The sequence below is a fragment of the Camelus dromedarius genome, chromosome 22, assembly GCF_036321535.1.
Source record: "Camelus dromedarius isolate mCamDro1 chromosome 22, mCamDro1.pat, whole genome shotgun sequence".
Lineage (NCBI taxonomy): Eukaryota > Metazoa > Chordata > Mammalia > Artiodactyla > Camelidae > Camelus > Camelus dromedarius.
In genome coordinates, this window is record NC_087457.1 from 19,566,915 (window position 1) to 19,594,140 (window position 27,226).

Here is a 27,226-nt window from a genome sequence, read left to right on the forward strand (position 1 = left end):
TATTAAATATAGTTCTCTGTGCTATACAGTGAGACCTTGTTTTTTTTTTTTTAATCTATTTTATGTATAGTAGGGTGTATATGTTAATCCCAAATTCCTAATTTATCCCTCCTCCCCTTCCTCCTTTGGTAATAGTTTGTTTTCTATGTCTGAGAGTCTGTTTCCCATTTGTAAATAAGTTCATTTGTATCATTTTTTTAGATTACACATATAAGTAATATGATATTTAGCATTCTCTGTCTGACTTCATGTAATATAATAATCTCTAGGTCCACCCATGTTGCTGCAGATGGCATCATTTCATTCTTCTTATGGCTGAGTATTATTCCATTGTGTATATATACTACATCTTCTTTATCCAGTCATCTGTCGATGGGCATTTAGGTTGTTTCCATGTCTTGGCTATTGTAAATAGTGCTTCTGTGAACATTGGGGTGCATGTATCTTTCTGGATATATGCCCAGGAGTGGGATTGTTGGATCATATGGTAACTCTATTTTTAGTTTTTTGAGAAACCTCCATACTGTTTTCTGTAGTGGCTGCACCAATCTACATTCCCACCAACAGTGTAGGAGGGTTTCCTTTTCTCCACACCCTCTCCAACATTTATTGTTTGTAGACCTTTTAATCATGGCCATTCTGACCAGTGTGAGGTGATACCTCATTGTAGTTTTGATTTGCATTTCTCTAATAATTAGCAATGTTGAGCATCTTTTCATGTGCCTATTGACCATCATTGCCTTCTTTTCATCTTCTCTTCCCTTCTGCTGCTTGTGTGAACATATGTAAGAGTTTCTTCCTTGACTTTCCAGGAAGTTGGAGACTCATTGTTCTCAGGTGATGGGATTGGAGATGCAGGTGCAGTGGACCAGGTGATAGGGTCTAGCCTCTGAGTTCTTCTGCACAGCCTTACCTGCTTCTCCATAGCTGGTCTCCCTGTCCTCAGCCTTAGCTGAAACCTCTCCACGCTAGGTAGTTACAAGCATCTGCCCTCCTCACTGCTGCACTAGAACTTCTTTAGGAAAGTACAGGAGCATGCAGACTTGGGGCCACAAATAAGAGACTGATTTTCCGAGATGTGAAAGTTCATCTTTTAAAACTATTTGTATCTCTCAATGCCAAAGTACACATATAGTATATAGTCAGGGCAAATGCCTGCAAATTGCCATTTGCCATTTTAATCAATTAAGTTACTAGTTACTAATTAAGTTACTAGTAACCTAAATGTGTGTGTGTGTGTGTGTGTGTGTGTGTGTGTGTATACACATGCCACTACCTTTAAAAATAAGTATGGCTTTATTCCTGTTTTAAAATTATTTCCACTGAATGCAAAGTAGGTTCGTTTTCAGGTTGAACCAAAGGCCTTTTCAGTTTGTAGAGCCCCAGTAGTCACTAGTGCATTAACTGCAAATGCAAATTAACAAGCCTGCACCGTGGGGACCACAGAGGTCATCTGACCCAAAATGAAACTGATTTCCTATTTTTATAAGTGCTAATAAATCAGTGGGGAAACATGCCCCCAGAGCAGACTGGATCCATTAGTTCCTTCATTTGGCACTTAGACAGACACTTGCAAAATAACCCCCAAAGCATCTTCATCAGAAAGCACTAATGATAAAAACAATAAAAACCTTTCCAGCTTAGTTATCTGCATTTCTTATCCCCTTTCTTGAAAAATAAAAATTTTAACTACAAGATTGTGTAAATTCAGGATATTTTGGAACTGTTGTATTTTTTAGATATGAGAACGGTTCTAGCTTTTCTGAGGGCTGTTGTTTGCTCACTGTTCCTGCCTTTTGCAAGTTTTGCTGGGCAAGTGTAATTCTTTTCTTAAAGGAAACATTTATCCTCCCAGATGCCACCAAGTTATTGAAACAGAGGCAGATAAACTTAATCAAGAAGTATTTAATAATTACTCTGTGTTCCAGCATGTCCTGACTATGACACAGCTCCTCAAACAGTTTATAATTGTGGTGGTAACAAGCCCATTTCACATGAAACAGTTAGAATAATCTAACCAGGATTATAACCAAATGCTCAGTGATGTGAATCAGACTCAGTTTGGTATGAGTTCCAGAGGGGACAGATCAGTCGGAGGAGACTGAAATGGCTTGGGGAGAGTTTGTAGGTAAATGGTCCTAGTGCTGGATCTTTGGGATGGAAAAGGTTTGAAGGGAAGAGAGAATTTTTTCCTCTGTGCCATGTGCCAAGGAGGGGAGGGGACAGGAATGCAGGCTGCTTTGGTGACAATGGGAGAGTAGCCCAATTGGAGCAAAGGATTTATGAGGGGAAGTAGTAGGTATTAATTAAGCAAAATGGTAATTTTTTGAGACAAAAAAAAATCTAGGCATGTGTTCTAATGTGTAGACAGTGAGAGGAAATATTTGAAATTGAAAGTGTCAAAAAAAAATCTGGGGTGTGTATTTCTGTCACCATGGAGGACCAAGGTGGTGGCTGAGGTCAAGACTTAAGAAGAGCTCTTTGTAGGGCTTGATCATCATTACGAGAGCAGAGTTTTGGAAAGATTTTGAGTCAGGATGCTCTGCCCCAAGGCTGCAGATCTTTTCTGAAGATGTGGATTGAATCCGTGTATACTTTTTTAGAGAAGCTTGATAAATATCTGTTTACCAGGCTGTACGTTTGTTGAAGCAGGAATAGTGTCATCTCTACTCACTGTTGTATCCACAACACCTGACACTGTCCAGCAGGCAGTCAGTATTTAGTTGTTGAAAAACCTGAGAATGGTCTTCAGAAGAGATAGGATGCGGGGTGCATGACAGGTAATACAGGCATAAGATAAAAGAAAACGGAGTGCCCTTTTTCTCCAACCAAACCCCATGTTTCAGCTTGAATCCTGAGTGATTTTGACTTTAGGATGTGGCTAAATAGTAGAGAATGAATGGGGTGAAACCTGGTGTATTTGAGAGGGTATTGGAATTGCTTCTAATGATGAAACCCAACAGGACAATTGGAGATTGAAAGCTGCAGGTCACAGAGGCAGAGCCGTCCTTATTTTCCTGTGCTTTTGCAGGAAGTGCATTTTATAGAAAAGTCAGAGAGGAACTGAGGGGAAACGGAGAGCTCTGAGCTGGCGAATTCACAGCAGGCTGACAAGGCACTCCCGGCCGCCTCTGAAGCTGGCCCTTCATTCTCCGTGCTGCTCCACGGGACGCCCCCTGTCCCTGGCCCAGCCTGTCCCTGGGCTCTCGGAGGCCATACAGATGATCGCGGCACCACGGGCTGGAGTCTGGGATGGTAAGAGGCTCGCATTCTTTGATTTAGACACAATTTAATTTATTTGCAACTAAACTAATCTGTTTTCACTTCTTGGTAATTTAAACAAGGTATATAGGGTTTTGTAATGTGTTCATGCTTTCAGAGCTACCTCAAAGGTCTGCTCCAAAAAACTAAATTTAGCAGTGAACTTGACCAATCCAAAGACAGGGTGTTGTGATCATGTACCAGGGTCTGGACAGCTAGTCTAATATTGCACACTGGCGTTATGTGATTTTTCATATTTTCTGCTCCAGGGGCAAAAAATTCTTAACCAAATGGAAATGAAGTAAACCAAGTTCAGGGCCGTGAGAATGAAAATTTGCCTCAGTCACACTTGAGACTGTGCTGCCGTATGAGGATTCTAGCAGTCGTGTGAAGTTTGAGATACAGTCTCTGCCCCACAGTGGGGTCCTGCATCCATTAGAATTTTGGACATTCTGAAAACTCGGGGTATTTTTAGACTCGGCTCTTTCCTACGAATGAGGAAGTCTGGCAGATAGCTCTTCCGGCTGGATTATTATTACTTTTTTTTTCTTCAGCTTTCTACCAGTACAGTATGGAGAAAACTCTGGCAAGGCTTCTTTCTCTAAGGACAATGAGGGGAAAAGCCATTCTGCAAACACTGGGCAGCAGCTGCAGGGCTCTGATCTCTAAGGATGCTGTGCCACTGGCTGTGTATTTCACACTGCTCTCCTGTGACTGTGTCTAATCAACGCAGGGAGGCAGGGAAGGAAGTTTGAGCAAGAACAAGCTATTTATCACAGTGCAGAGCAAAGACATCTGTGCGGGCCGTGCTCTCCTGCTGCTGATAAGAGTGTTAGTCACCACCCAGAGAGGAAAGACTAGAGTATGTGGTTTTGGCCCCGTGAAGCTACTTCCTTAAATCACATGACATCAGATTTCATCTTAATGGTTTGCACCGGTTTTATGAAAGGCAAATCAAACTATCATTAATGAGGGAAAAGTGCCTTTAAAAAAAATAAATATAGTCTTGTTATGCATTACTGAGTGCATTCGGATTGTCATTTGGCTTTGCATCTGACAGAACAATCCATTAGGGCTCAGAAAAGTCACCTTTGGAATATTAAACCTTTTGCAGGGATTCTTAAGAAATCTATTGCACACACAGTCTGGAGACACAAATACAACGTGGCTGTCAGTCTCCGCTTTAATGGCCAGCTTCCCCTTTCATTTTCAAACACAATATGGTTTTTGTTCATTTGCTAATTAAGGTAGCAGTTCTCTAAGAGTGCAAATCACACAGGTTCCCAAGGTGGTAGATATTGATGCAGTTTGTATGAAAGATTTAAGAGAAAGGGACACCCCTTTCCTCCTTAATTACATCTGATCATTCCAACTGCCTGTTGGATTTTAGTGTCTGGGTGGGAACCTGGGCTTCTTAAGCTTTTTTTGGTAGAGGAACAGTGTTAATATTGCCACAAGCCATGAAAACAGGAAAATTTTACTTGTGGCTGGGCTACTAAGATTTACCAAGGTCTGCATTTGGACGCTTCCCTCCCCCTACCCACACACACATACACATACTGTAGAAAATTTATCTTACAGCGGCAGGAATCGTCTGATTTTTGTCTACACTCACTTAGTGGGCTTCAAAGCTATGACTTCTCATAGTGACTGGATGCAGAAGAGTGAACCGCCAAAGTCCCAGAAAAGTTGTTAGGGCTGAGAAATCTCTTTTTCCATCCATGAGGCAATTCTGTGGTGGAACCAACCCTCACTGAGTCTGTCTCACTGGGTCAGCCCCGTGTTCCTCGCCTTTCAGAGGCTCAGCCACAGGTCCATGGGAGTGGCCATCCCTGGACTCGTTCAGGCACTAGTGATTTCCTTTCCTTCTGGAAATGTTCGTTCTCAATTTATGAAGTATGAATTTCAAAGAATAACTTAAATCACTCATGTGTCCCCCCCCCTAAGATTTTTCAAACAGCAATATTTTGTTATGTGTTCTAGATTTTTTAAAAATAAAATATTACAGGTACAGTGGAAGATCCCTGCCCATCCAATTTCAATTTCAATTTCCCATTGGTACACAGACTCATCCCTGTCTATTATTTCCATTTTACCACATCTATGTAATACATTAAAAATGCATAGCATTATTATGTTTTACAGTTGTATATAAGTGGTATCACACTTTACTTCAGCCTTTTGTGAGCTTTTAATATTCAACATTTTAAGAATCATTTTTATACTGGTACAGTAAAATCAAGTTCATTTATTTTTGAATGCTATATAGTATTCCATTATAAGACTGTACTCCAGGATATCTATTCCTTTATTGATGGACTTTGAACTGTTGATGATTTTGTTTTTGCTGTTAATAACACAGTGAACAGCCTTGTCCATGTACGAGTTTCTCTACATCTGCACTGTACAGTACATTAGCCACTAGCAAAAATGTGGTGAGCTCAAATTGCAGTGTGATATAAATGTAAAATATACACCAAATTTTGAAGACTTGGAATGAAAAAAAAAAAGTAAAATATCTCAATAATCTATATTCATTGCATGCTGAAATGAAAATGTTTTTATATATTTTGTTAAATAAAATATATTACTAGAATTAATTTCACCTATAATTTGGCTCCTAAGACTTTTAAAATTATGTATAACTCACATTCTGTTTCTATTGGACAAGGCTGTTAGTTCAGGAGTCAGTAATCTACCACTCACAGGCCAGCCATCTGTGTTGGTAAATAAAGATTTATTGGAAGACATGCCCGTTCGTTTACATACAGTCTGTGACTGCTTTCCTGCTACAACAGCAGAGTTGATAGTTGCAGTAGGGACTACGTGATCCATGAACCTAAAATATTTGTGATCTGGCCCTTCAAGGAGAGGCTTGTCTATCCCTATTCTAGAGTAATGATTTTTAACCCTTTTTTTAAACCAGGACCCACAAAAGAAATATATTTGACATTGTAATCAACACACACACACATAGACACACCTGAAATAAAAGTTTCACATGACAAAGTTTCAGAAATCATTACTCTTATTTTCATTTTTTTCCTGGTCTGTTCTGTACTGTTAAAATAAACTGCTAGTCAGTAAACTACCTTGACTCACTAAATTGACCTAGCCATTCATTCACTAGGAGTCATTTGAATATCACAGTTCCCTCTTTGCAGCTGACACTTGAGAATTTCTCTTTCTTTTAATGCTTCACTGTTATACTAAAGAACTACGTGTGTGTCTGTATGTGTGTCTGTATATACTCACACATACACACACTTAATGTATTTCTTAGTTTAATCTATTTACATAAATTTCATCCAGTGTTTTTCTGTGCCGATCAGCAGCTATGGTGCTGGACTTTCTCCCATTGCAGAGCCTGGGAGAAGCTTCTGAGCCTGAACACCAGGAGACTCCCGAGACCACTTTGGAGAGAGCAGATTAGTTGGACTGCCTTAGATTTGACTTTTTTCTTCTAGACTGAGGACTTGTTCTTCACAACTTCATACCTTGGCTTCATCTGAGAAAGCCATTATTGATGGATCTGATGAGGATAAAAATATGTTATGAAACTTTATATGATTATATTTTGCCAGAGAATAAAGATAATCTACTGCCGTAACACTTCCTGAACATTTGATATTCCCAAGGTCCCTGCAGTGACGTTGAAATATAAAGAATACTATTAGTTGTAATATTGTCATCACTGTCACACTTAGTTGTAACAGCTTATAACATGTTTTAATGTGATTCTAAGGGCTGGAGGTGGGGAGAGAGACCTTTTTCTAAACAGCACTTTTCATGAGAGCAGACAAACTTTCTCTAAACTTTTCTATTGGTGAACAAGGGATTCCAATGACCGTGAGGAGCAAAACTGGGCTGAGCAATGTTGAACACAAAGAATAATCGATACATTCTTGGCTGTAAGGTCATATGCATTAAATAAAGCAGTTCTGATGCTAAATCAATACTGTATTGTGTATTTCCTACAGCAAATATTGAGATATAGATCTGCGGTGGTGGGAGCAGGAATGTCATCAGGAAATATAAGTTCAGACAAATCTGGGTTACCACCAACAGGGAAGGGGCTGGATTGATTATGGTCTGTCCCACTGTGTAGGGAAAATGTCAGGTCAGAGTGAATATTCATGTACTCCTTAGAAAGAGGGAAAGAGAAATCAATAAGCTAAACCCTCTACTTAATAATGAAACTGTTTTCTCCAAGACGAGTTCTTTTTTCTTGAACTTGGTATTCCTGTCCCTGATGCGCCGGTCCAGCTTTCTTAGAGATAGAACCAAAGATTTCATAGACAGCCTGAGGGCAGCTTCATTCTATGGCTCTGGAATAAGGGTTATGTTAACATGGTTCATCTCAGCATTGCACTGGGAGTCTGGTTAAAATTGAAATAAAATTTTCCTTAATTCCAAGGAACAAGGTGGACCCTCTGAAGCTATATCAAGACAGTACTAGGCACAAGAGAAATTCCATGGTTTTGGTCTAATTGTGCAGTTCCCTTGTCCTGTGATCTTGGCAAAGCCTATCCAATCTCTGTATAGTTCTATACATTGGCTTGTACAATACTGTTCAATTTTTCTTCGTAGAGATGTTACACAGGATATAATAGATGATGTAAATGTTTTGGCAGGTCGGCCAGAATATGAAGGCAGTTCCGTCTACATCATGATTTCAATGCTTTTCTAAATTTTATAGACTCACTTCTCCTTAACCTCACTGGAGAAATTGCCTGCCATTCTTGTGCATAAGGTTTCAGAAGAGCCCATATTCTTCTCTCTTTCCCAAATCATTTTTTCAAAACTTGTCGGCACTGGTCAGGCTTTAAGAGCATGGTAGGGTCATAATCCATTTTTTGAATAGAAACCAGATTAATTACTTTTTTTATTTGTTTCTGCATTTTTCCAGGCACCTTTTAAAAATGAACAAGAGCAGCTCTGATTTGGAGAAGGTGAGCCAGGGCTCCGCCGAGAGCCTCAGCCCCTCCTTCCGGGGTGTCCACGTCGGCTTCACCACAGGCTCCACAGACAGCCTGGCCTCCGACTCCAGGACCTGCAGTGATGGAGGTAATAGACTTGACCATGACAGAGAGGCTTAGAGTCTCCAGAGTCAGGAAGGTCAGGCCCGGGTTAACTGCCTAGATTTAGAAGGGCTGAGCTAGGCCTACTGTCTTGGTCCCAGTTTCCCCATGAAATAGGCTCCTCTGAGGAGCAGTTGACATTTATTCCCTGTTGGGTTTATGACAAGGTGCCTCATCCCGGTGTGGCCCTGTCCAGTCACACACATGTGCATCCACATGGCAACAAGGTGGGAGGAGGCTGAAGTTGAAAGACTCCTGATTCCTTGAGCAATGAGCCATCTATGTAAAGGTCTGCTTTCCATTTCTGCCCTCGGGATTAGTTCACAGGGGATTGGGTGCATGCCAACCACAAGTTCTCCTTCCCCCTCCTCCATCTCTCTCATTCTTTCCCATGTGTTCATGCGTGAGGACACACAGCAGTTGTTTACATAAATGTTTGTTAAATTCAAGCACGGAGGCCTCATTAGACTACTATCGATCCCACTTTCTGGATTAAGGTCTAAGGTATCAAATGTGGGTATGTTCTGATTGCGTGTACAGTTGGCCCTCCACATCCGCGGGTTCCACATTCGCAGATTCAAAAAAATTTCCAACCACTGTCAGTTAAATCCGCGGATGCAGAACCCCCAGATACCAAAGGCCGACTGTTCTCCATTTTATATCAGGCCTGACCATCCTCAGATTTTGATATCCGAGGAGGGTCCTGGAACCAGTCCCCCTCAGATAAGAGAGGCGACTGTATTTCCCAAAAGAAGCTCTTGTTTTTCTGTAGTCACGATGTGTAAACCTGCACCCTTTAACATTCTTTGTGTGTGTGTCCTCCTGCGTTTCTCATCGACTTGCTTTAGCGTGTTAGGTTTGGACGTGTGCTGGCATGACAACCTTTCTCAGTCCTTAGGAAGTATTTATTCTCAGTAGGCATTTTTGGAGTAGAAGTTTCCATTGTGAATTTACTGTCACCAACATTTTTCTATCTAAAAGATTAGTTCCCCTAAGACAAAAGCATATGTTATAAGTCAGCCTGTGGTTTGTTCTGATGGGAAACTTCTGATGGATCTGACTTAAAAACAGGAAATATCTTAGCCTTGACTGAGTGGGATATGGCAAAAGAGGACTTTCTCTGTAGATTTTCCTGGGCTCCTGTCTTTTTCCTTTTCCCATTCTATTGTGCAAAAAATCTGCAAGGTAGATTATTCCATGGAGGGCTGAGCCGGGCAATTAGAGAACCAATTAGTCTCTGTGCTGGTGAGCCCTGACCTGCTCTTTTGCGATTGTGACCAGTTCTGGGGGAGGGGTCTTCCATCCGCCACAGGCCAGCTGCTGTTGGTGAGAACTCAGCTTCATTGCCCCAGCACTTTGCTTCTCAGACCAGCAAATAAGAGCTCTCAGGGCTCTTAAGTTCTAGCCAGAAGGGTAAGATTAAAATGCATGACACATGGGTGGATGGGCTAAGCTGGGAAATTGATCTGTGCAAAACAAGAGGGCCTATAAAAGCTTCCAGAGAGAGAGGAATCAGCGAAGGCTGATGGAGAGTTCAGGGAAGGCTTTTCAAGGAGATGGGACTTCAGCTCATATCTCAAGAATGGTTAGAATTGAGGAGGTAGAGAGGGGAGAAGAAGGCTTTGCAGGTTTAGGGAAACAGTTCAAGAGGAGAAAAGGCACAGAGTTAGCAGTGCACATGGGGAAAGGGTGAGACCATCCTGACACACTTCAGTGGAAGCAAATGAGGGGGCAGCGGGACATGAGGTTGGTGGGAGGCTGGAAGCTGGATTGTACAAAGCTCTCCAAAGCAATCTGTGGAGTTTGGAAATAGAGCCACTCAAGGGGGTTATGAGTAGAATGGTGACACCTAACTAGGACATTTTCAAATTAAAATGAATACATGATTCTTGTACACCTGAAACTGAGATAACATTATAAATCCACTGCACTTTAATTTTAAAGAATTCATTTTCATGGTTATTTCTATATCATGAGCCAGTTATTCAATGGAAATGCACTTCAACATTTAGATTCCTAGGTCAACAAAAAGGTCTATACCTTCTTACCAGACTCTGGCTCCTCATAGCAAACCAGTTTATCTGCTGCTGCTATGAATGGCTCTGTACCGAGAACCATGCTTTGAAACTGGCAAGAAACCAAAGGCATTATGTCTCTCTCTCTTTTTCGTTTTTAATGTCTCTTAATCTGGAAAATATCTGGAACCATTGGTCATGAAATGTGACAAACCCCGCATCCAGCTTCTCCTCATTAGCCAAGGCAGCTGGCTTTCAATCTGTTATTGAACAATTGGCTTTCCATCCTGGGAAACCTTCCTCACTTTTACCTGGTAGCTGAAGTATTTACCTGTCATGCCTTTGTTACTGTTTAGTTTTGTTGTTGTTTCTACTATTTAGTGCTGAAGCTAAGAGAGAGAATCAGAATAGGAGAGGTAGAGTTAGTTCAAGCATGTAGTGTACCCCTCTCTCATATATTAAATCAAAAGATACCATTAGACTATCCATTGATTTTTGTTGGTAAGAATTCACTAATGAAAACGATGCATTTCACTGACTTTTTGGATCTGTGGGTTAGGCTGGCCTGAGTGAGTTGGGGACTGAGTCATTCCAGGTCATATCATATAGTAGTTTGTGTAAACTTCTTGGAAGTTCGTCAGGGTTAATAGTGAAAATTAGTGTCTACTATTCAGGTTTGTGATAAAAAAAAAGTTTTTAACTTTATAAGAAAAACAAATGTATTAAAAGCTACAACCTTGTGGGATTTAAAAAATGAGTTTGTCTAAATTTTATGTTTACAAAATATTTTTGTATCAATATTAATGCCAGTTCTTTGTGCTTATATCAGATTTCATACTCCCCACAGCACATCTGTTATTCCATTTGTCCAGGGGGGACATCAGTTCCATTGAGCTTAGTGAAAAGAAAAATCCATGTAAGCAGTTGTTGGGTTTATGCTTGGTTGGGGAGGGACACAGTGTGTGTGTTTCAACAAATCCATGAATGCTGCTAAGGGAAAGGTTATCTGTCCTGAATGGATGGATGGGGGTTGGGGAATGATCGTTACAAATGGTCATTAGAAGACTCTTGGGCTTTAAATGGTTACTTTAAAATATGCAAACCTCATAGTTGCATTAAAATCATTTGCCCTTTTGATTTAGGATAACATTAAAATTCAGTTCCATCATGGAGGCCAGGTTCCTGCAGTACAGGAGATGAGTGCTGTGTTGAGCTGAAAATGTGGGCACAAGTGATAGATAAGAGGTCTAAATAACTATATTCACTAAGTAGTCAATATAATTATAAACTCCTATGAAGATAGGTACCAAGGCAGTGTTGGCTTTCTGGTTTCTGTAGCTGGCAAACAAGAGACACAGAAAGTTAATTAAATATCCTGACAGTAGTCAGCTTGTGTTTCTCAATAATAATGCCAAGAAAATACTTAAAACCTAGACATTCATTCAGTCATCGGTTTGATAGATACTTGTTGAATATAAGCCAAGTGCTGGTGCTTCTGTTCTGGAAGGTCTATTACTGAAGGATGGAGGATTTATCCCAAAGGAAGAAATACTCGTTTTTCAGATTGTCTGTGGTCCAAGCCCTTACAGTATCACTAATGAAGCTTCATCTTAGTTTAAACTATTCCCTTTAAACTGAATTTAAAGTATATATTATTACTTTGATAAAGTCAATGACAAAAATCCAAACAATGGAGAAAGATATGAAGAGTCAGAGTCTTCAGATATCCTCATATAAGCTCCCATCCCCACTTGGAACATTTTTTTTTTCTATATCATTCCAGAAATTTTTTCCCATATTTTAAATATCAAAAACTCCAATTCTACACGTTTTTGTATTTACTATATCTTGAAGTCTTTCAAATCAGAACCTCTAGATCTACTTCATTTTTTTTTAATGCTGCATATTTTTTCATTGTGTGAAAATTTGGTTAAATCTCTCTCTTGTCAATGCACATTTAGGTTACTTTCATTACAAGTCTTCAGTAAGATCCTGTGACGTACATCGAAATAATTTGGTGAATATATATGTAAGATAAATTCTTAGAATTGGAATCAGTATGTCAAAATGTATATGCATTTTAAGTAGAGGTTACCAAATTGACCTCTAAAAATGTCAATTTATACTTCCATCAATAGCATGTGAAAGTACTTTGAACTAACTTAATTTTACTGTTAACTTGGAAGAATCCCCTTCATGATTGTGTTATAACAGGGAAAAGATCATGATTCTGGAGTCACACGTGGACTGTCGATAGAGAATATTTTCCATGAGCCTGTTTTCCAGACTGAGACAGTGCTTCTCCTTTTTTGCATGTAAATCACCTTCCCATCTTGATCGCTGTTTCTTGGGATGATTAAGTGGTCCTGAGAGACTCCTTAGAAATGCCACATTTTCCATTCAGTTGTAAAATGTTAATAGTACACTTCCATTTGCAGACCACGTTTACCTTCTTGAAAAAGCAAGAGTTCCTTTTGAAGGAATGCTTTGCTGCTTTCCTGTTTCTTTTCTTTTTAAACATCTAGAGTTAAACCTGTTTTGCTTGTGGGACCTAAGAAGAAGCTGCGCAGTTTTCCTTTGGAGGAAAAAATTACTCTCTGAGGCTAGAACATCCCCTCTGTCCCCACCCTTCACGTCTCCTGGAGGTGGGAAGTGGGGTTTGGCCGAAACCTGAAAGACTGCCACTTCCTGTGTGACGCTAGCAAGGTGCCTCCACAGACGGCTTTAGTCTTCTGACCTTTAACATGAAGGGGTAGAACCAGGCCACGGGGTGTGAGCGAGGTTTTCTCCATCTGCTTTGTTCCCTATACTTTGCATTTAGTGGATGCTCAGGAAATACTGAGTGAGTGAGTGGATGAATCTATACAGCCATTTCCAGCCAGACAATCACTTGTCCTCATTTTAGAAAACAATCCATAGAACACTAACTGTTTTCGAACAAAAGAAACTTCCATTTGCTTTCCCTTGCTTTAAGTTGGAGAATAGTCAGACACCAAAACTGAAGTTTGGAGCTGAGGGACTCTTAACTGGGACCTTGCCCTTTGTCTCCACACTTGCTCCACACCAACTGCTGTTAGAAGGCAGAGCCAGGCACTGAGGGAGCCACATGGCTCTTTTATACAGTTCAAAACTGAACTGACCACTTCCTCCTGAAGCCCAGCTCTCATTTTGGCTGTAAGGAGCAATGAAAGTACCTATTAAAGCCCAGCCAGAAGAAAGGACTCTATAATAAAGAAAACCTCACATTGCTAGGTTTGAACTTTTGGCCTGCAGATCTGCATAGCCCTTTTTCCTGACTGCTGAAATCCTGATTCCTCTTTCTGTGCTTTCTAAATATAATGGCACCAAACTAGGATCCCTTCCCCTTGGTTGTTTTAAGATCCCCCACCCAGTGCACCGTTTGTGATGAGTAGTTTCCCTTTAGAAACATTTTCTCTTCTCCGAAGTACAGACACCAAAGAGATGCAGAGATGTTCTACTCCATTGCCGGCTGCAGGATCTATGTGCAGAATTGGAAATTGAAAGGAAAATTTAGGAAATGGATTTCGTAGCTCTCTGGCCCAGTTAGTACGCTATGTCATTTAAAAACCTACCAAAGCTGTAACTATGATGTAGGCAGACTTCCCAGAAAAGTATTTTCCATTCTCACCCTTTTTATACCTTTAATTGTAACCCAGAATTTGGAAACAGGGTGATCTAACACCAGCATAAAACCAGAATATATTTGATATATTCCATGTGCCATTGGATCTGAGCCTTGAGAATTTGGGCTGTTGGCCAGAGTTTTTCAGGATTTTTTTAGGCGTGTTTTTCTGAACCAGTGGTTTGCCTGTGAAATTTGAAAGTATTTTAGGTGTCAAGACATATTTGTTCCCTCCTCTTTCTGGCTCTTCTAAATGCAGAAGGTAGCAGCTGCTGCAAACAGTAAGAATCTAGCTGCTGGTAAGGAGGTGCCCCACACAAGAGTCAGGAAAATGATGCAACCAGTACGGGTCTTCAGGGGTGTTCTCTGATCCCACAGAAGACAGCTACTGCTTATCTCTTGCTGGAGAAATCAGTTTCATTGAGAAGGGCCACATGTAGACACCTATTTTTGAGTAGCCCTAAGACCATTAACAGCTGAGATGCTATGCAGTCTTGGGGTGCCTGTGGGTGATCAGAGTGAATTATGGTCGTCTCACCAGCTGTGGATTTAAGAATGCCTCAGGTCAGAAGGTGGTGTGCCTGTTACCAAACTAGGCAACTTTTTGAAATGCAAAAATCACAATATGCATTTGTAATGTCCAGTTACATGGGACAGTGCACATTTCAAGTGAGCCTCACTTTCAGGATGATGTCTGTGTAACTAAAGTCCTTTATACCTGCTGGGGAAGTGCGTGGCTGGGAGTGTCCTTACTGCCATCCTCTGATTACTATGTGCTTTAGGCAGTGACCATTGAGTGACAAACACACAGCATCTAAGAAATAAAGAAAAATGGACCTGCCCACACGCTTGTCCTTGAAACCACCCTTCCTTCTAATACGCAGTGCTCCTGGCCTGACTTACCTAAGTGGTTATGGGATACAGAGCTCATCAAAGCCACTGACTCACACAGTTCCCACAAGAAAGGACTAGAACACACACAGGGCAAGGGAGAAAATCACTTCCTTCCAACTGCCTGAACACAAAAAGTAGTTTTTTTGTGCTAAAGCAGAACCTCTTGGCTCCCTTTGGTAATCCAGGGAATAAGAAGTGTTACTGATTATTTTTTTTTTTTTGTAAGGATTCCTGCTCCTTATAGATTGAAAAGTTTTCCAGCGGCAGCTTGTGGGAACTAGAGATAAAGGAATGGTGGCAGCAAGATAACCATCAGCCTAGAGGTATTTTATTTCAGGGGCAGCTTTGAGACCACATGCACATAAGGAGACAATGGAGAGAGAGGCTGAAATGATAGACTATTAGTGCTGGAAGGGGCCTGCGTGGGGCTGCAGACCAATCAGTTTCCACTTGAGGAAACTCTGCCAGGTAAGACTGACAGCTTATGTTCAGGTTTCATCCCGCTGTACACCCTCAGATCAGAGTAGGAGCGGAAAGGGTCACGTCAGAAGTGTCAAAGAGAGCCGTGCAGGAAAGCCAGCCAGTCAAGGGGTGGGAATAAGCACGAGGCTTAAAGAGGGGGCCAGCCAAGACACTGATTTGTCACAAACCCCCCTGGCCGGTTGGTGGGGGGACCAGGAGTCCTGACCATAGGCTGTCCCTGTCGCTGGAGGCGCCGATGAAAGCCTTGGCCAGGATTCTGATCACACTCCCTCCCTCCCCCATCCTTATCTTCTGTGTGTTGATAACAAATAAAGAACCTGACACCACGATGGTGGTGGGCTTCTGCGGTCCAGAATGCAGAAAGTCCAGGAACTTGACATGTTTCCATCCCGCTGCCCTTTTGCTCCTCACCTGGGTGTTTGGTGGCTGAGGCTGTGTTCTTCGAGGGCCCCATACACAAGGGGTCTCTCTTCTCTCTTTGCTAGCCTCAGAGCTAGGGGGTGATCCTCCTCGTCCTCTCTCAGCCTCTGCTGCTAGAGGGAATGGGAGAGGAACTGTCCCAGCTGCCCTAGGCTTCATCTGTCCACATTGCTAACTGAGCCCTGGGGAGCTTGGGCTGGGGGCACCCATGGACTCCAGGGTTTCAGAGCCTGCTGAGTTCAGCTGCAGTCCAGATCTCCCCTCCTCCGCTGGCTGTTTCTTTCATGTCTCCATTCCTACAATCGAGGGGAGAGACACAGGCGTGTAAAGCTGACTGGTCCCGACTGTGCCACCGCTGCTTGGCTTATAATTAACCTGGGCCTCCTGGAAAGGATAGAAATCACTCATTCAGCCCTGCTGGCGGGCAGTCCGCCTGTCACTAGCAGTGTGGGTAGTTGGGAAGGAAAACTTGTTATGATCTTGATAAACCACTGGGAAGCCAGAGTGATCGCCTCCTGGAGACCAGGACCAGGAGAAACATCGGGTCTCCTTCGGGGTCTGCTGAGATGGTGGCCCCATGGCCCTGCTCTGTGGCACCAGGCATCTCTTTGCACAAACCCATTGGTTCCCAGATCCTATATTCAATGAACTGTGTGTACCAACTCCGTCCTCTTGGGGGCTTTGCACTGGGGCTGGTACTGGGCGGGAGGCTCCTCCTGTCATTCGTTGATGCTGCCCCCAATCAGTAGGGCTGGGCACGGATGTCAGTGCCTGAGCATGTGGTCATCCACCTCACTTTCTCCTGCCCGTGGAGTGTCCCAAGTACGGAGACCCCAAGTTGATGTGAGAGGCTTGGTGCCAGCCCATCGTGTCCCCTCTTTGGCTCAGGGGACAGGAGAAAGCAGAGAGGGACTCAGGCATAGAAGGTTATTACCTATTCAGAAGCAGCCCTACAAAGGCCACGTGCCTCTGAGTGAAGTGATGCAAAGCTAACAGACGGTTCACTTCCTTTAGGGCCCTTCTCCACTTGCTCCTGGGCCTCTGTGCTTGTTTGCCCTGCCCTTAGGTGACACACAGTCAACCGGATGAGGTGCACAACTGCCTATTTCCTTGAATCTGAGACCCGAGTTTCTTTCACATTTTAACCTTCAGGATAATAGGATGTATTTTACAATCTACAGGTACAGCTAATTTTTTTTAATCCTCCTAAAAGCTGTTATTAAAATAGTAGGTGCATCTTTGAGTCAGTTCTTAGAATGAAGGAAATGAATATTATTTCAGTTGGCCCTTTCCTGTCTCCAATTTCATTTACCTTTTCTTACCTATTTTTTACCTGAAATCTTGTTTCATTGTGAACTCTCCATCTCATATGTTGATACAACGAGTAAAGTCCAGTCCTTGCACTGTCTGGACCGGCCCTCTGTCTCACTGTCTGTGACTTTTCTGAACATCTTTGTGCTCTGCGGAGACCTGAAGTGGTGATGGCACTTTCCCAGAATCACATCAGTATCCACGTACACCAGTCCTGGGACTGTGGGGCCTGGGAAGGATGCCCTTTCCCCTGAGATCTGTTTCTTCTTTTATAAAATCATGTTCCTCTGTTTTCTATGTCTGTGGGTCTGCCCTGCCCCCCACACCTCCAGGGTGTTTGTCAAAACTCACTAAAAGAGGGGAATTTTACTGTAACGAAATTGTACCTTCTGTAAACCTGACTTTTTGAAAAACACCCAGCCAAGCCACACACGTTCAAGTTTGTTGTTGTTATTACAGCACTGTTTGCAACATAGTATAAGTAACCTAAGTGTCCATCCAGAGGGAGCTTGTTAAATAAATTATGATAACGTGCCTATGAGCATATATTATGAGATAGCTGTTAAAAAGGATTAGATCAATCTGTACATCATTTGAAGTGGAATGTCTGCAAGCCATGGTGGCAAGTGAAGAAAAGGAATATTCCCAACAGTGGGCACTGTTTGCTTTCCGTTGTGGAAATCTGTGTTGCTTGTTCGGCAGCTCTCCAGAAGGATGCATGAGAAATTGCCAGCAGGGGTTTCCTCTGATGAGAGGGACTGGGTGCTCAGGGACAGAGTAGGAGGGAGACTTCATTGGCACTGTATACATTTTTTGCATTTTTAATTTTATTCATTATGGATATATTGTCTATTCAAGAAATAGATAAAAACAAAATAAAATAAATTGCTTTGACAAAAAAAAAAAAAGTAAAAGTCCACAGGACCCTGGAACTGAGCAGCATGGGCCTCTAGCCTGATGGTTTCTGTTTCTCTTCTTCAGGCCCGTCGTCTGAGCCGACTCACTCGCCCACCAACAGCGGGAAGAAGCTCTTTGCCCCTGTTCCATTCCCTTCGGGCTCTACAGAGGATGTGTCCCCCAGCGGCCCCCTGCAGCCCCCACCTCTCCCCCAGAAGAAGTTAGTGAGCCGGGCAGCCTCTTCGCCAGATGGCTTCTTCTGGACCCAAGGTTCCCCCCAGCCAGGAACAGCAAGTCCCAAGCTGAACCTCAGCCACTCGGAAACTAATGTCTGTGTCCACGAAGAGTCCCACTTCAGCCACTCCTCGGGCCCCGGCAACCGCCACCATCACATCTCCACTTCTGAGCCTCTGGAGAAAACTTTCAAAGGCAATGGCCACTGGGGCCTGGCACCAGGGCTGGCCGGCAGCAAAAGCCTCCAGGGCAAAGGGGTCTCCTCTGCCTCATCATCCCAGCTGAGTGTGTCCAGCCAGGCCTCCACGGGCAGCACCCAGCTCCAGCTGCACAGCCTCCTAGGCAGCATCAGCAGCAAGGAGGGCACCTACGCCAAGCTGGGAGGGCTCTATGCCCAGTCCCTGGTCCGCCTTGTGGCCAAGTGTGAGGACCTCTTCATGGGCGGCCAGAAAAAGGAGCTGCACTTCAGCGAGAATAACTGGTCCCTTTTCAAGCTGACCTGTAACAAACCCTGCTGTGACTCAGGGGACGCCATTTATTACTGTGCCACCTGCTCCGAGGACCCTGGCAGCACCTACGCTGTGAAAGTAGGTACCACCCCCACTTCCATTCCACAGCGTGACCAGCCGGTCCTGGCTGGGGCATTAATGTGGCTTGAGAAGCCATTTCCCCTCTGCCAGTTCCAGAAGGAGGCTAGTTTCCTAGGATGCTCAGTGATTTCACTCCCTACCTGACCCAGGACATGGTGCAGTGTGATTCGTACTATAAATAGAAGATCATTCTGTGCTTTCAGGAATGAACCCATGTGATTGAGTTGGATTAAGAAGACAATGGCCTTTTAATGTAACAGAGAAGTCATTCGTTTATTCAGCAGGTTTCTCCTGAGTACCTACTATGAGCCGGGTGTTTTGTATAGATCTGAGTATCTAGAGGTGAACATGTGGTTGCTATGGAGCTTATAATCTAATAAGAGAAATAGAGAATTAAGATACTATTCTTAAAACAGAGTTGGAAGGAGAGTTAGACCCAGGCATCACCTTCAACAATAAGGTAATAGCATTGATTGAGCAGTTACTATACAACTCGACTCTTGAATGGGTGTATCAACTGCATGACCTTGAGTCCTCACAGGGTAGGTAGGTTTTACAGGTGAGGAATCTGAGGCTCAGAATGATTAAGTAATCTGCCCACAGCCAGCTGGTGCCTGAGATGGATTTGAACTCTGCTTTATCTTGTCTCCAAAGCCTGTGTTACTGTCCTGTCAGTTAAGAAAAAGGAAACCAGTGGATAGACCTTGGTGCTATAAAGAAAAGAGTCCCAGGGGTCTCCTGTTTGATTTTGCTGGAACCTTGGCATCTCAGGGACTATCTCTGTAATGTGTGAGAAGAATATTTGGAGAAGAGCTTCAAGTATTCAGAGTCTAGGGAACAATAATATCAATTTGCAAATGTGCCTGTCCTCCTGATGGGGAGGCTGGGCGTGGAGCATCCTTCTGCACGAGCAGCTGTTCCACTTCATTAGTGATGGTTCTAGACGGAATACAGTTGTCTGAATCTGCTGAATCCGCAGAAGGGGGAGTGGGGCACCTTCCCGTGCGGCCTGTCTGTCGCTGAGTCATTTCATCCGTGCCTGGGAAGCAGGAGGCTTGGGTGCGGGTCCCCTTTAACAAAAGCAGGCTCACACCTGCTCTGGCTGACGCAGTCCCTCCGTTTGTGGGCTCAGCGCCCTGGAGCAGCGAGGCAAGAAGCCTGCTCATGTAGCCCTACTCCACGAGTACGGAGTGGAAAAAAAATCCATAGCTGTGTGTGTTTTCGAAGCTGTTTCATGCCTCAGTCAGCCAGAACTCCAGCTCGGTAATTAGGCACCTATGTTAAGCCAGCTGGGCCTTTTTTATTTAACAGATGTGACTTAGCCCAGATTTTCAACCACGAATCAGGCCATGGCACCAAGGTTTAAAGTGAGACTTGGCTCTGCGAAACGTTTGAAATTTGAGCTGAACCAAAGGTTTGTATGAAGGTCCTGACCCAAAACCCCAGCACAGAACCCCCTGAAAATGAACTTGAGGTGGGTTAGAGGAGATGGGATGGAAGAGAAGTCTCCTTATTCCCCACCCCCACCCCCAATTTAACACTGTAGAATGATCCTGCGGGGGTGGGGGGGTTGTTTCAGGGCTTCCCTACTTCACATGCGCTCTGTCTCTGGTTTGGGGCAGTGAGGAAGCTGCAGGTCTTGCTGGAGGACCAGCTCACTGATTCTGAAATGCATCCTTTACTCTGTTCCTTCCTTTACATCTCTGTGCAAACTGTCTGGAACTCGGAGGGAGGAGTGTTTGCTGGGCCCAGGCCCCCCAACCCCCGACCCCTGCAGATGCATCCTCTAGGTTTGTGTAGTCACCTGCCAGTCCGCTCTGGATTGCTGGGCACTACAGCCTGGCTACAGACAGATCAGGAAGGGTAGTCACCATAGCAACTTTTCCCACCAAGTGCTCACTGGGGCCAGGCATTGTGTCCTTTAATGCTCCCAAAGACCCTGTGAGGAGCAACACTGCCTCTAATATACAGAGGAGAAAACAGACTTTGATTATAAATACAGCTGATCCTCAGTAATCATGGATTCTGAATTTGTGAATTCGATGCTGAAATTTATTAATAACCCCACATCATTACTAGGGTGCTTTTGTGTTCACTCCTGGACTTGCACAGAGTTGGGGGGTCTGAGTCACCCAACATACAAACCCCCAGCTGAGGTAGAACAAGGGGGCCTTCTGCCTTGTGTCAGCTCTCATGCTGTAAGCCAGTGTCCTTTTTGTGTCTATTTAGTGCCTCATCTTCACATTTTTGTGCTTTTTGTTGGTGATTTCACGGTTTAAAATGTCCACGCTGACGTCCTGTCTCGTATTCCTAAAGTCAGGAAGGCTGCGAAGCACCTTTGAGAGGGTGTTAGATAAGCTTTGTTTAGGCTTGAGTTAGAACACTCTTGGCCGTGAGTCAGTGTTAGTGAATCAACAATATCCGTGAATAATGCGTCTTTAAACAGAAACACACATAAAACAAAGTAATATATTGTCCAGTTGGTGAGCATCTTGTGACCAAAGGCTTGTAAGTACTTCACACGGTATTTCTCCAGGAGCAATGGTTCAGTCTTCACGCATTTAGTGTTAGTGGCTACTTAATAGAACATAACCACCGCAAATAATGAATTAATGGTAACTTGCCAATGTTTGCTAGTTCATGTTTAAAGTCAGGCCCTTTCACTCCAAAGCCCATACTTTTCACCTCCAGAACACTTCTCAGTTGTATAATCTTGGGCAAATAATTTAATGTCTTGAAGCCTCAGTTTCCTCCTCTGTAGTAACATGTATCTCATGAGGTTGTTCAGTGAGATTTACAACACAAAAATTTTTGAGTAGGTATGGTGGAAGAGATCAGGAGGGTGAGACGTCTTCACTGGAGGCGAGTGACAATGTCAGTTTCTATGGGATGGCACATCAGACAGGTCCACACACAGTGGTCAGTATTCACATGCAAGACCATTTTTGAGGACCCCTCCAAATTTCCTAGTGTTCCAAAAGACTGTCATTTAAAAACCGAATACAGCTGGATGGACTAAGATAAGAAAGAGCCTCTAGCAATACTCTTTACATGTGTATCCTGAAATCGTTTTTGTTAGTGTCATAGAAAGCAAGGTCCAGGAGAAAATGTACTTCCCTTTTATTTCTGTTCTACTTCTCTAGTAGAGCGGTCACTAAATTAATGTGCAACCCTCTCAGCCCACCAATTATCTTTTAAAAAGTTTCCTCAGAGGCTGAACTCTTTTATGCCAGGTTTCAGGCTGAGAAGGTTTGTAAAGCTGCAATGTAAATAAATCTCTTTGAAAAGGTGCTTGCAATAGAACTTCTAAAAACATCACCTGTAAGCATTGTGGCACTTTGTAAACACTGCTGTAAGCATTTGAATGCAGCCACGCAGCAGCCCGAAGGGTTATTTTGAGGTTGTTTGCGGGATGATATTATATAGGTGAAGGCGAGATGCCTTTCTTCTCAGGATTACACACTGATCCTTACCTTTCTATAAAGCACGGCTGGGGTTGCATCATCTTTTAAGAGGGGGTGCCCACGGACCACCGTCAGTCCCTTTCAGTAATTAGAGGGAAATCGAGGCCTAACAGGCCATTATGTCTAGCTCAAGACTCAAGTTGTGTGGCCATCAGATGCAGATTCACATTGCTCAGCATTCTCAGGCAGCTGGCGCTGTCAGTAGTGCAAGTGGAAGATATAGAAGAGTCAAGAAAGAGACTATGGGAATTCCCCAGAAGAGCTTGAGATCATTCACGTGTTTATTCCCACCTTCAGTTCAGAGGGAGCCTTTGGGCCCTTTGGATTTCCTATTCCCTGGAGAGCTTTCTGGTTTTCTTTTTTTTTCTTCTTCAGCTGCTATGACTCACTCTTAGAGGAAAAGTGTGTGGCTTCCACTTAGCGGCTCACTAAAATCAGCTGGTCATGCCAGCCAGTAGGCAGGGCATATTTCCCTGGCTCTAGAAACTCGGGCATCCTAAGAGAATTTGACCAAGTCCTAGAGGTTTAGGACCTGGGTCAGCTCTAAAGTTCCCTAAGAAGGGAGCATCCCAGCGGTTAGACACACCTGCTGTCAGGTAGCTGCTGATTCCCATGTGAGGCTGACTGCATGTGTAAGTGCTTACCTGGCTTCCTGAGAATCTGTTGCCCCACACACTGTGCAGAAGGGTATCTTCCTCCCAGTTCCAATGGGCCACACTGCACACTGTTCTGCAGGGAACTCACTCTTGCTGGGTTGAATGATAATTTTAGGTTTAACTTTTTAAGAAATTGCCAAACTGTGTTCCAAAGTGATGATACCATTTTACATTCCACCAGCAAAATATGAGAGTTCCCATTTCTCCATATCCTAATAGACACTGACATTTTATTATAGCCATTCTGGTGGGTGTCAGCTGGTATCTTGTGGTTTTGATTTTCATTTCCCTCATGACTCATGATATTGAACATCTCGTGTGCTCATGACCATTTACATATTTCTTTGGTGAAATGCCTATAAATATCTTATGCCTACTTTTTGACTGGGTAATTTATCTTATTACTGCATTGCAGGAATTTTAGGTAAATTGTGGATAGAAATCATTTTATCAGATAATGTATTTTGCAAGTATTTCCTCACACTCTATTTCTTGTCTTTCCATTTTGTTAGTATCTTATGAAGCACACAAATTTTGAATTTCAATAAAGTCAAGTTTATCCTTTTTTTGTTTTATGGCCCATGCTTTTGGTGTGGTATCTGAGAAATTTTTGCCCAACCCAAGGTCTCAAAGATTCTTTCCTATGTTTTCTTCAGAAAATGTGTATGTTTTGACTCTCACACCTAAGTCTCTGTGATCCATTTTGAGTTGATCTGTGTGTACAGTGCGAGGTTGGGGTTTGAGTTCACCTTTTTGCATGTGGATATCTAAATGTCCTAACACCATTCGCCAATGATGGCTCTTGACCTGACTTCTCCTTTTCCCTACAGATCTGCAAAACCCCTGAGCCCAAAACAGCCTCATACTGCAGCCCTTCGGTGCCTGTGCACTTCAACATCCAGCAGGACTGCGGCCACTTTGTCGCTTCGGTGCCCTCCAGCATGCTCACCTCTCCCGATGCACCCAAGGACCCTCTGTCTGCCCTGCCCTCACATCCCCCTGCCCAGGAGCAGGACTGCGTGGTGGTCATCACCCGAGAGGTGCCCCACCAGACTGCCTTGGACTTTGTGCGGGGCTCAGCCACCAGCCATCAGTCTGAGCCTGAGGTGTACGAGCGCCGCGTGTGCTTCCTCCTCCTGCAGCTCTGCAATGGGTTGGAGCATCTGAAGGAGCACGGGATCATCCACCGAGACCTGTGCCTGGAGAACCTGCTGCTGGTGCATTGCACCCCCCAGGCCTCCCCTGCTCATCCCACCCCTCCTGTCTCCTCTGCCGCCTCCAGCACCCCTCTCACCACCACATCCCCTGCCCCTGCTGCTACTCCCTCTTCTGGCCCCTCTCCCACCCCTCCAGCTGCCCCTGCCTGTCAGGGAGGGCCCAGTGAGAAGCACTTGCCCCGACTCATCATCAGCAACTTCCTGAAGGCCAAGCAGAAGCCTGGAGGCACCACCAACCTGCAGCAGAAAAAGAGCCAGGCCCGGCTGGCCCCCGAGATCGTGTCTGCCTCCCAGTACCGCAAGTTTGATGAGTTCCAAACGGGCATCCTCATCTATGAGCTGCTCCACCAGCCCAACCCATTCGAGGTACGGGCCCAGCTTCGGGAACAGGACTATCGGCAGGAAGACTTGCCCCCCCTGCCCGCCCTGTCCCTCTACTCGCCCGGCCTGCAGCAGCTCGCTCATCTGCTGCTGGAGGCCGACCCCATCAAGCGCATCCGCATCGGAGAGGCCAAGCGCGTGCTGCAGTGCCTGCTGTGGGGGCCCCGGCGGGAGCTGGTGGAGCAGCCGGGCACCTCGGAGGAGGTGCTGTGCACCACACTGAACAATTGGATTGACATGAAGCGGGCCCTGATGATGATGAAGTTCGCGGAGAAGGCGGTGGACCGCCGGCGAGGGGTGGAGCTGGAGGACTGGCTTTGCTGCCAGTATCTGGCATCAGCGGAGCCCGGAGCCCTTTTACAATCCCTGAAGCTCCTGCAGCTTCTGTGAGGCAGCCCCCGCCCACCTCCATGCCTGACCCTCTTCCTGACCCTTGTGCCCTGCCTTGTCTTGGAAACATCTGTATCTCCCTGAAAAATGGTACAAATGACTGTCGTACTTGGATGTAATATATATATATATATAAAATATATGAATACAAAATGCTGACAATGTCATTGCCCACTCTGGTCTGGCCTCATCTTTTTTTCCCCTTGTTCAGAAGCCAAGGAAAGTTATTTTTTGATCAAATAATCAAATAACGGGAAGCGAGCTTGCTCTGCAGAGCCCACGCTCTCCCTCAAAGGCCCTTTAAGCGGCTGCTTTAAGGTTCTCAGCAGTGGGGAAGGGGCAGTGTTCTCGCGAGGGGTAGTGTTCTCGCGAGGGGTGGCTGAAGCGTGGCCGCGCGTGCGCAGGCTCCAGCTTGAAGGCTCCAGATCGCAGTGCCGGGCGCAGCGCTTTTGCGCGACCGGTGAGCTGCAGTTTCAGGAGAAGCTGTCTCCCAGCGGGAGCTCTGCTCTCAAGGGTCCAGCGCAAGGCCTCAGCACAAGGCACCCCGTGAGCGAGCGAAGCCAGACCAAGCAGCACAATGGTGAAAAAAGGTTAGACTTTATTATGTTTTTATTTCTCGGGAATTGTTAATGGGCTTTGCTGGTGACCAAATCTTGTTTTTCCCTGCAGTTCTGTATATCTCTAGCTCATTGCAAGGTCCCTAGGATAATGTGGCCAGCAGAACGGAGCCTGGACTCTGGCCTAACTATGGAATCTCTTTACCCTCTTGTCAAATGCCTTTTTTTTTTTTTTAAAGCCTCCATTTTTAATTAAACTTTTTGGTTGAGTAGTGAGCAGAGCTTTTTTTTTTTTTTTTTTTTAATCTCCAAGTGCGTTAATATCTTTGGTGGATAAAAGTGTTTATAAGCCTCTGAAGCACTGGCTTCAAGACCACTTGAAGTATCCTTGATCTTCCACTTCTTATAGGATAGAGCAACAGCCCGCAAGGCCCCAAGCCTGTCAGGACCAAGTAATCTTCCCTGTTTCTCTCTCTTCACCTAACAGTCTCTTAGGAAGAACCTAGACACAGCTGGTGTGATCCTAGAGTTTCAGAATTCAATCCTAACTGCTCAAAACCCATTTCCAAACAGCCAAAGCTGGTTATCGTTGGTATCAGAGGCCTGGCTGAAAACAGAAACCACTCCAGGTGGTTCAAATAACAAGACCTTAACGGGACGACTTAGAGAGGTATGGACAGGGTTAAGAGGAAAACAAAGGAGGATGAGGCAAAAGCAAGGGCTGTGTTGGGGAGGATTACCTATTAACTCAAGCTGTTTCCTGCCTGTCATCTCTAGGCCAAAACCAATGGGATGTCATACAGCAAGGGGTCCTTGATGATGCAGTCGGCCTCCCTGTGCAGGGTCGGGAGGAAAGGATGGGGTGCCAGGTGGAAAACAGCCCACTGCTACTACTGTTCTAAGAAAAGGCAAAGGCAAGTATAGAGCTCAGGTGTTCCCTCTTTTAGAATACTAGTCGCTGCTCTTCTGAGCTCCTTTGGGTTTCCATTTTTAAAAGCTCACTCAGTTAATAGACTTGTTGGCACCTACTACCAACTGTAGTCACTATTTGTTACCATGCCTTTAAAAATGAACAAAGAAAATTAGGAAGCCCCAGGTCTTTCCTCCTCAAAGTTTGACACATAAAAAGTCACTCATTACTCATTTGAAGGGAAACAGCTCAAGACCCTTGTATTTCTACCTAAAGGGCAATCTTCCGACTTCAGAACTAATTAATTTCTCAAACCTGTTAGCAACTATGGGCAGTTATAAAACAAATGCAAAGATCTTAATGGATGTTGTAGAAACCTAGGAATGTGGCTAGCAGCCAGGATGGGGAAATCTCTCAAGTCCCCTTCTGCATATTCATTTCACTCCTTTTGCAAGCTCCGCCTTCCAGTGGGGGACTCCAGGAGAACAAACCCACATTTCCAGGCATCCTCAGGGAAACCTATGGCTACAGAGCATATTTGTCATTTCATTTGTTGCTTGAACTGGCTAAAACAAACTTCCAATTATGTACAAGAGAAAGAGTTTTGGACATGGGAATCGTAATTCTCCATAGGACTCATCTCTTTCAGGGGATATTATTTTATCAGTTGTTTCTTCCTGGAAAGTTTCCAGGCAAACCCTCCTCCGCCCTTGATTTACTGTCTTTTGCTTTCTTGTCCTTTCTTACTTCAAATAAATAAACAATGGCAAGGGAGGAAACATATTCTTTCAGGGGAAGGCAGCGGTACTCGGAAATACATGT

The 27,226-nt window shown here is 44.1% G+C and overlaps 1 protein-coding gene across 2 annotated transcripts in view; it reads left to right on the top strand.

Moving 5' to 3' along the window:
* Positions 1–25,090, top strand: part of PRAG1 (PEAK1 related, kinase-activating pseudokinase 1) — a 44,885-nt gene extending 19,795 nt beyond the window's left edge. For both annotated transcript variants that reach the window (XM_031440187.2, XM_031440189.2), the window contains exons 4-6: positions 8,171–8,328; positions 18,090–18,826; positions 23,780–25,090. In XM_031440187.2, the coding sequence (XP_031296047.2) occupies positions 8,171–8,328; positions 18,090–18,826; positions 23,780–24,937 (2,053 nt within the window). In that variant the 3' untranslated portion in view covers positions 24,938–25,090. The remainder of the gene's footprint in view (positions 1–8,170; positions 8,329–18,089; positions 18,827–23,779) is intronic.
* Positions 25,091–27,226: the final 2,136 nt, after the last annotated feature.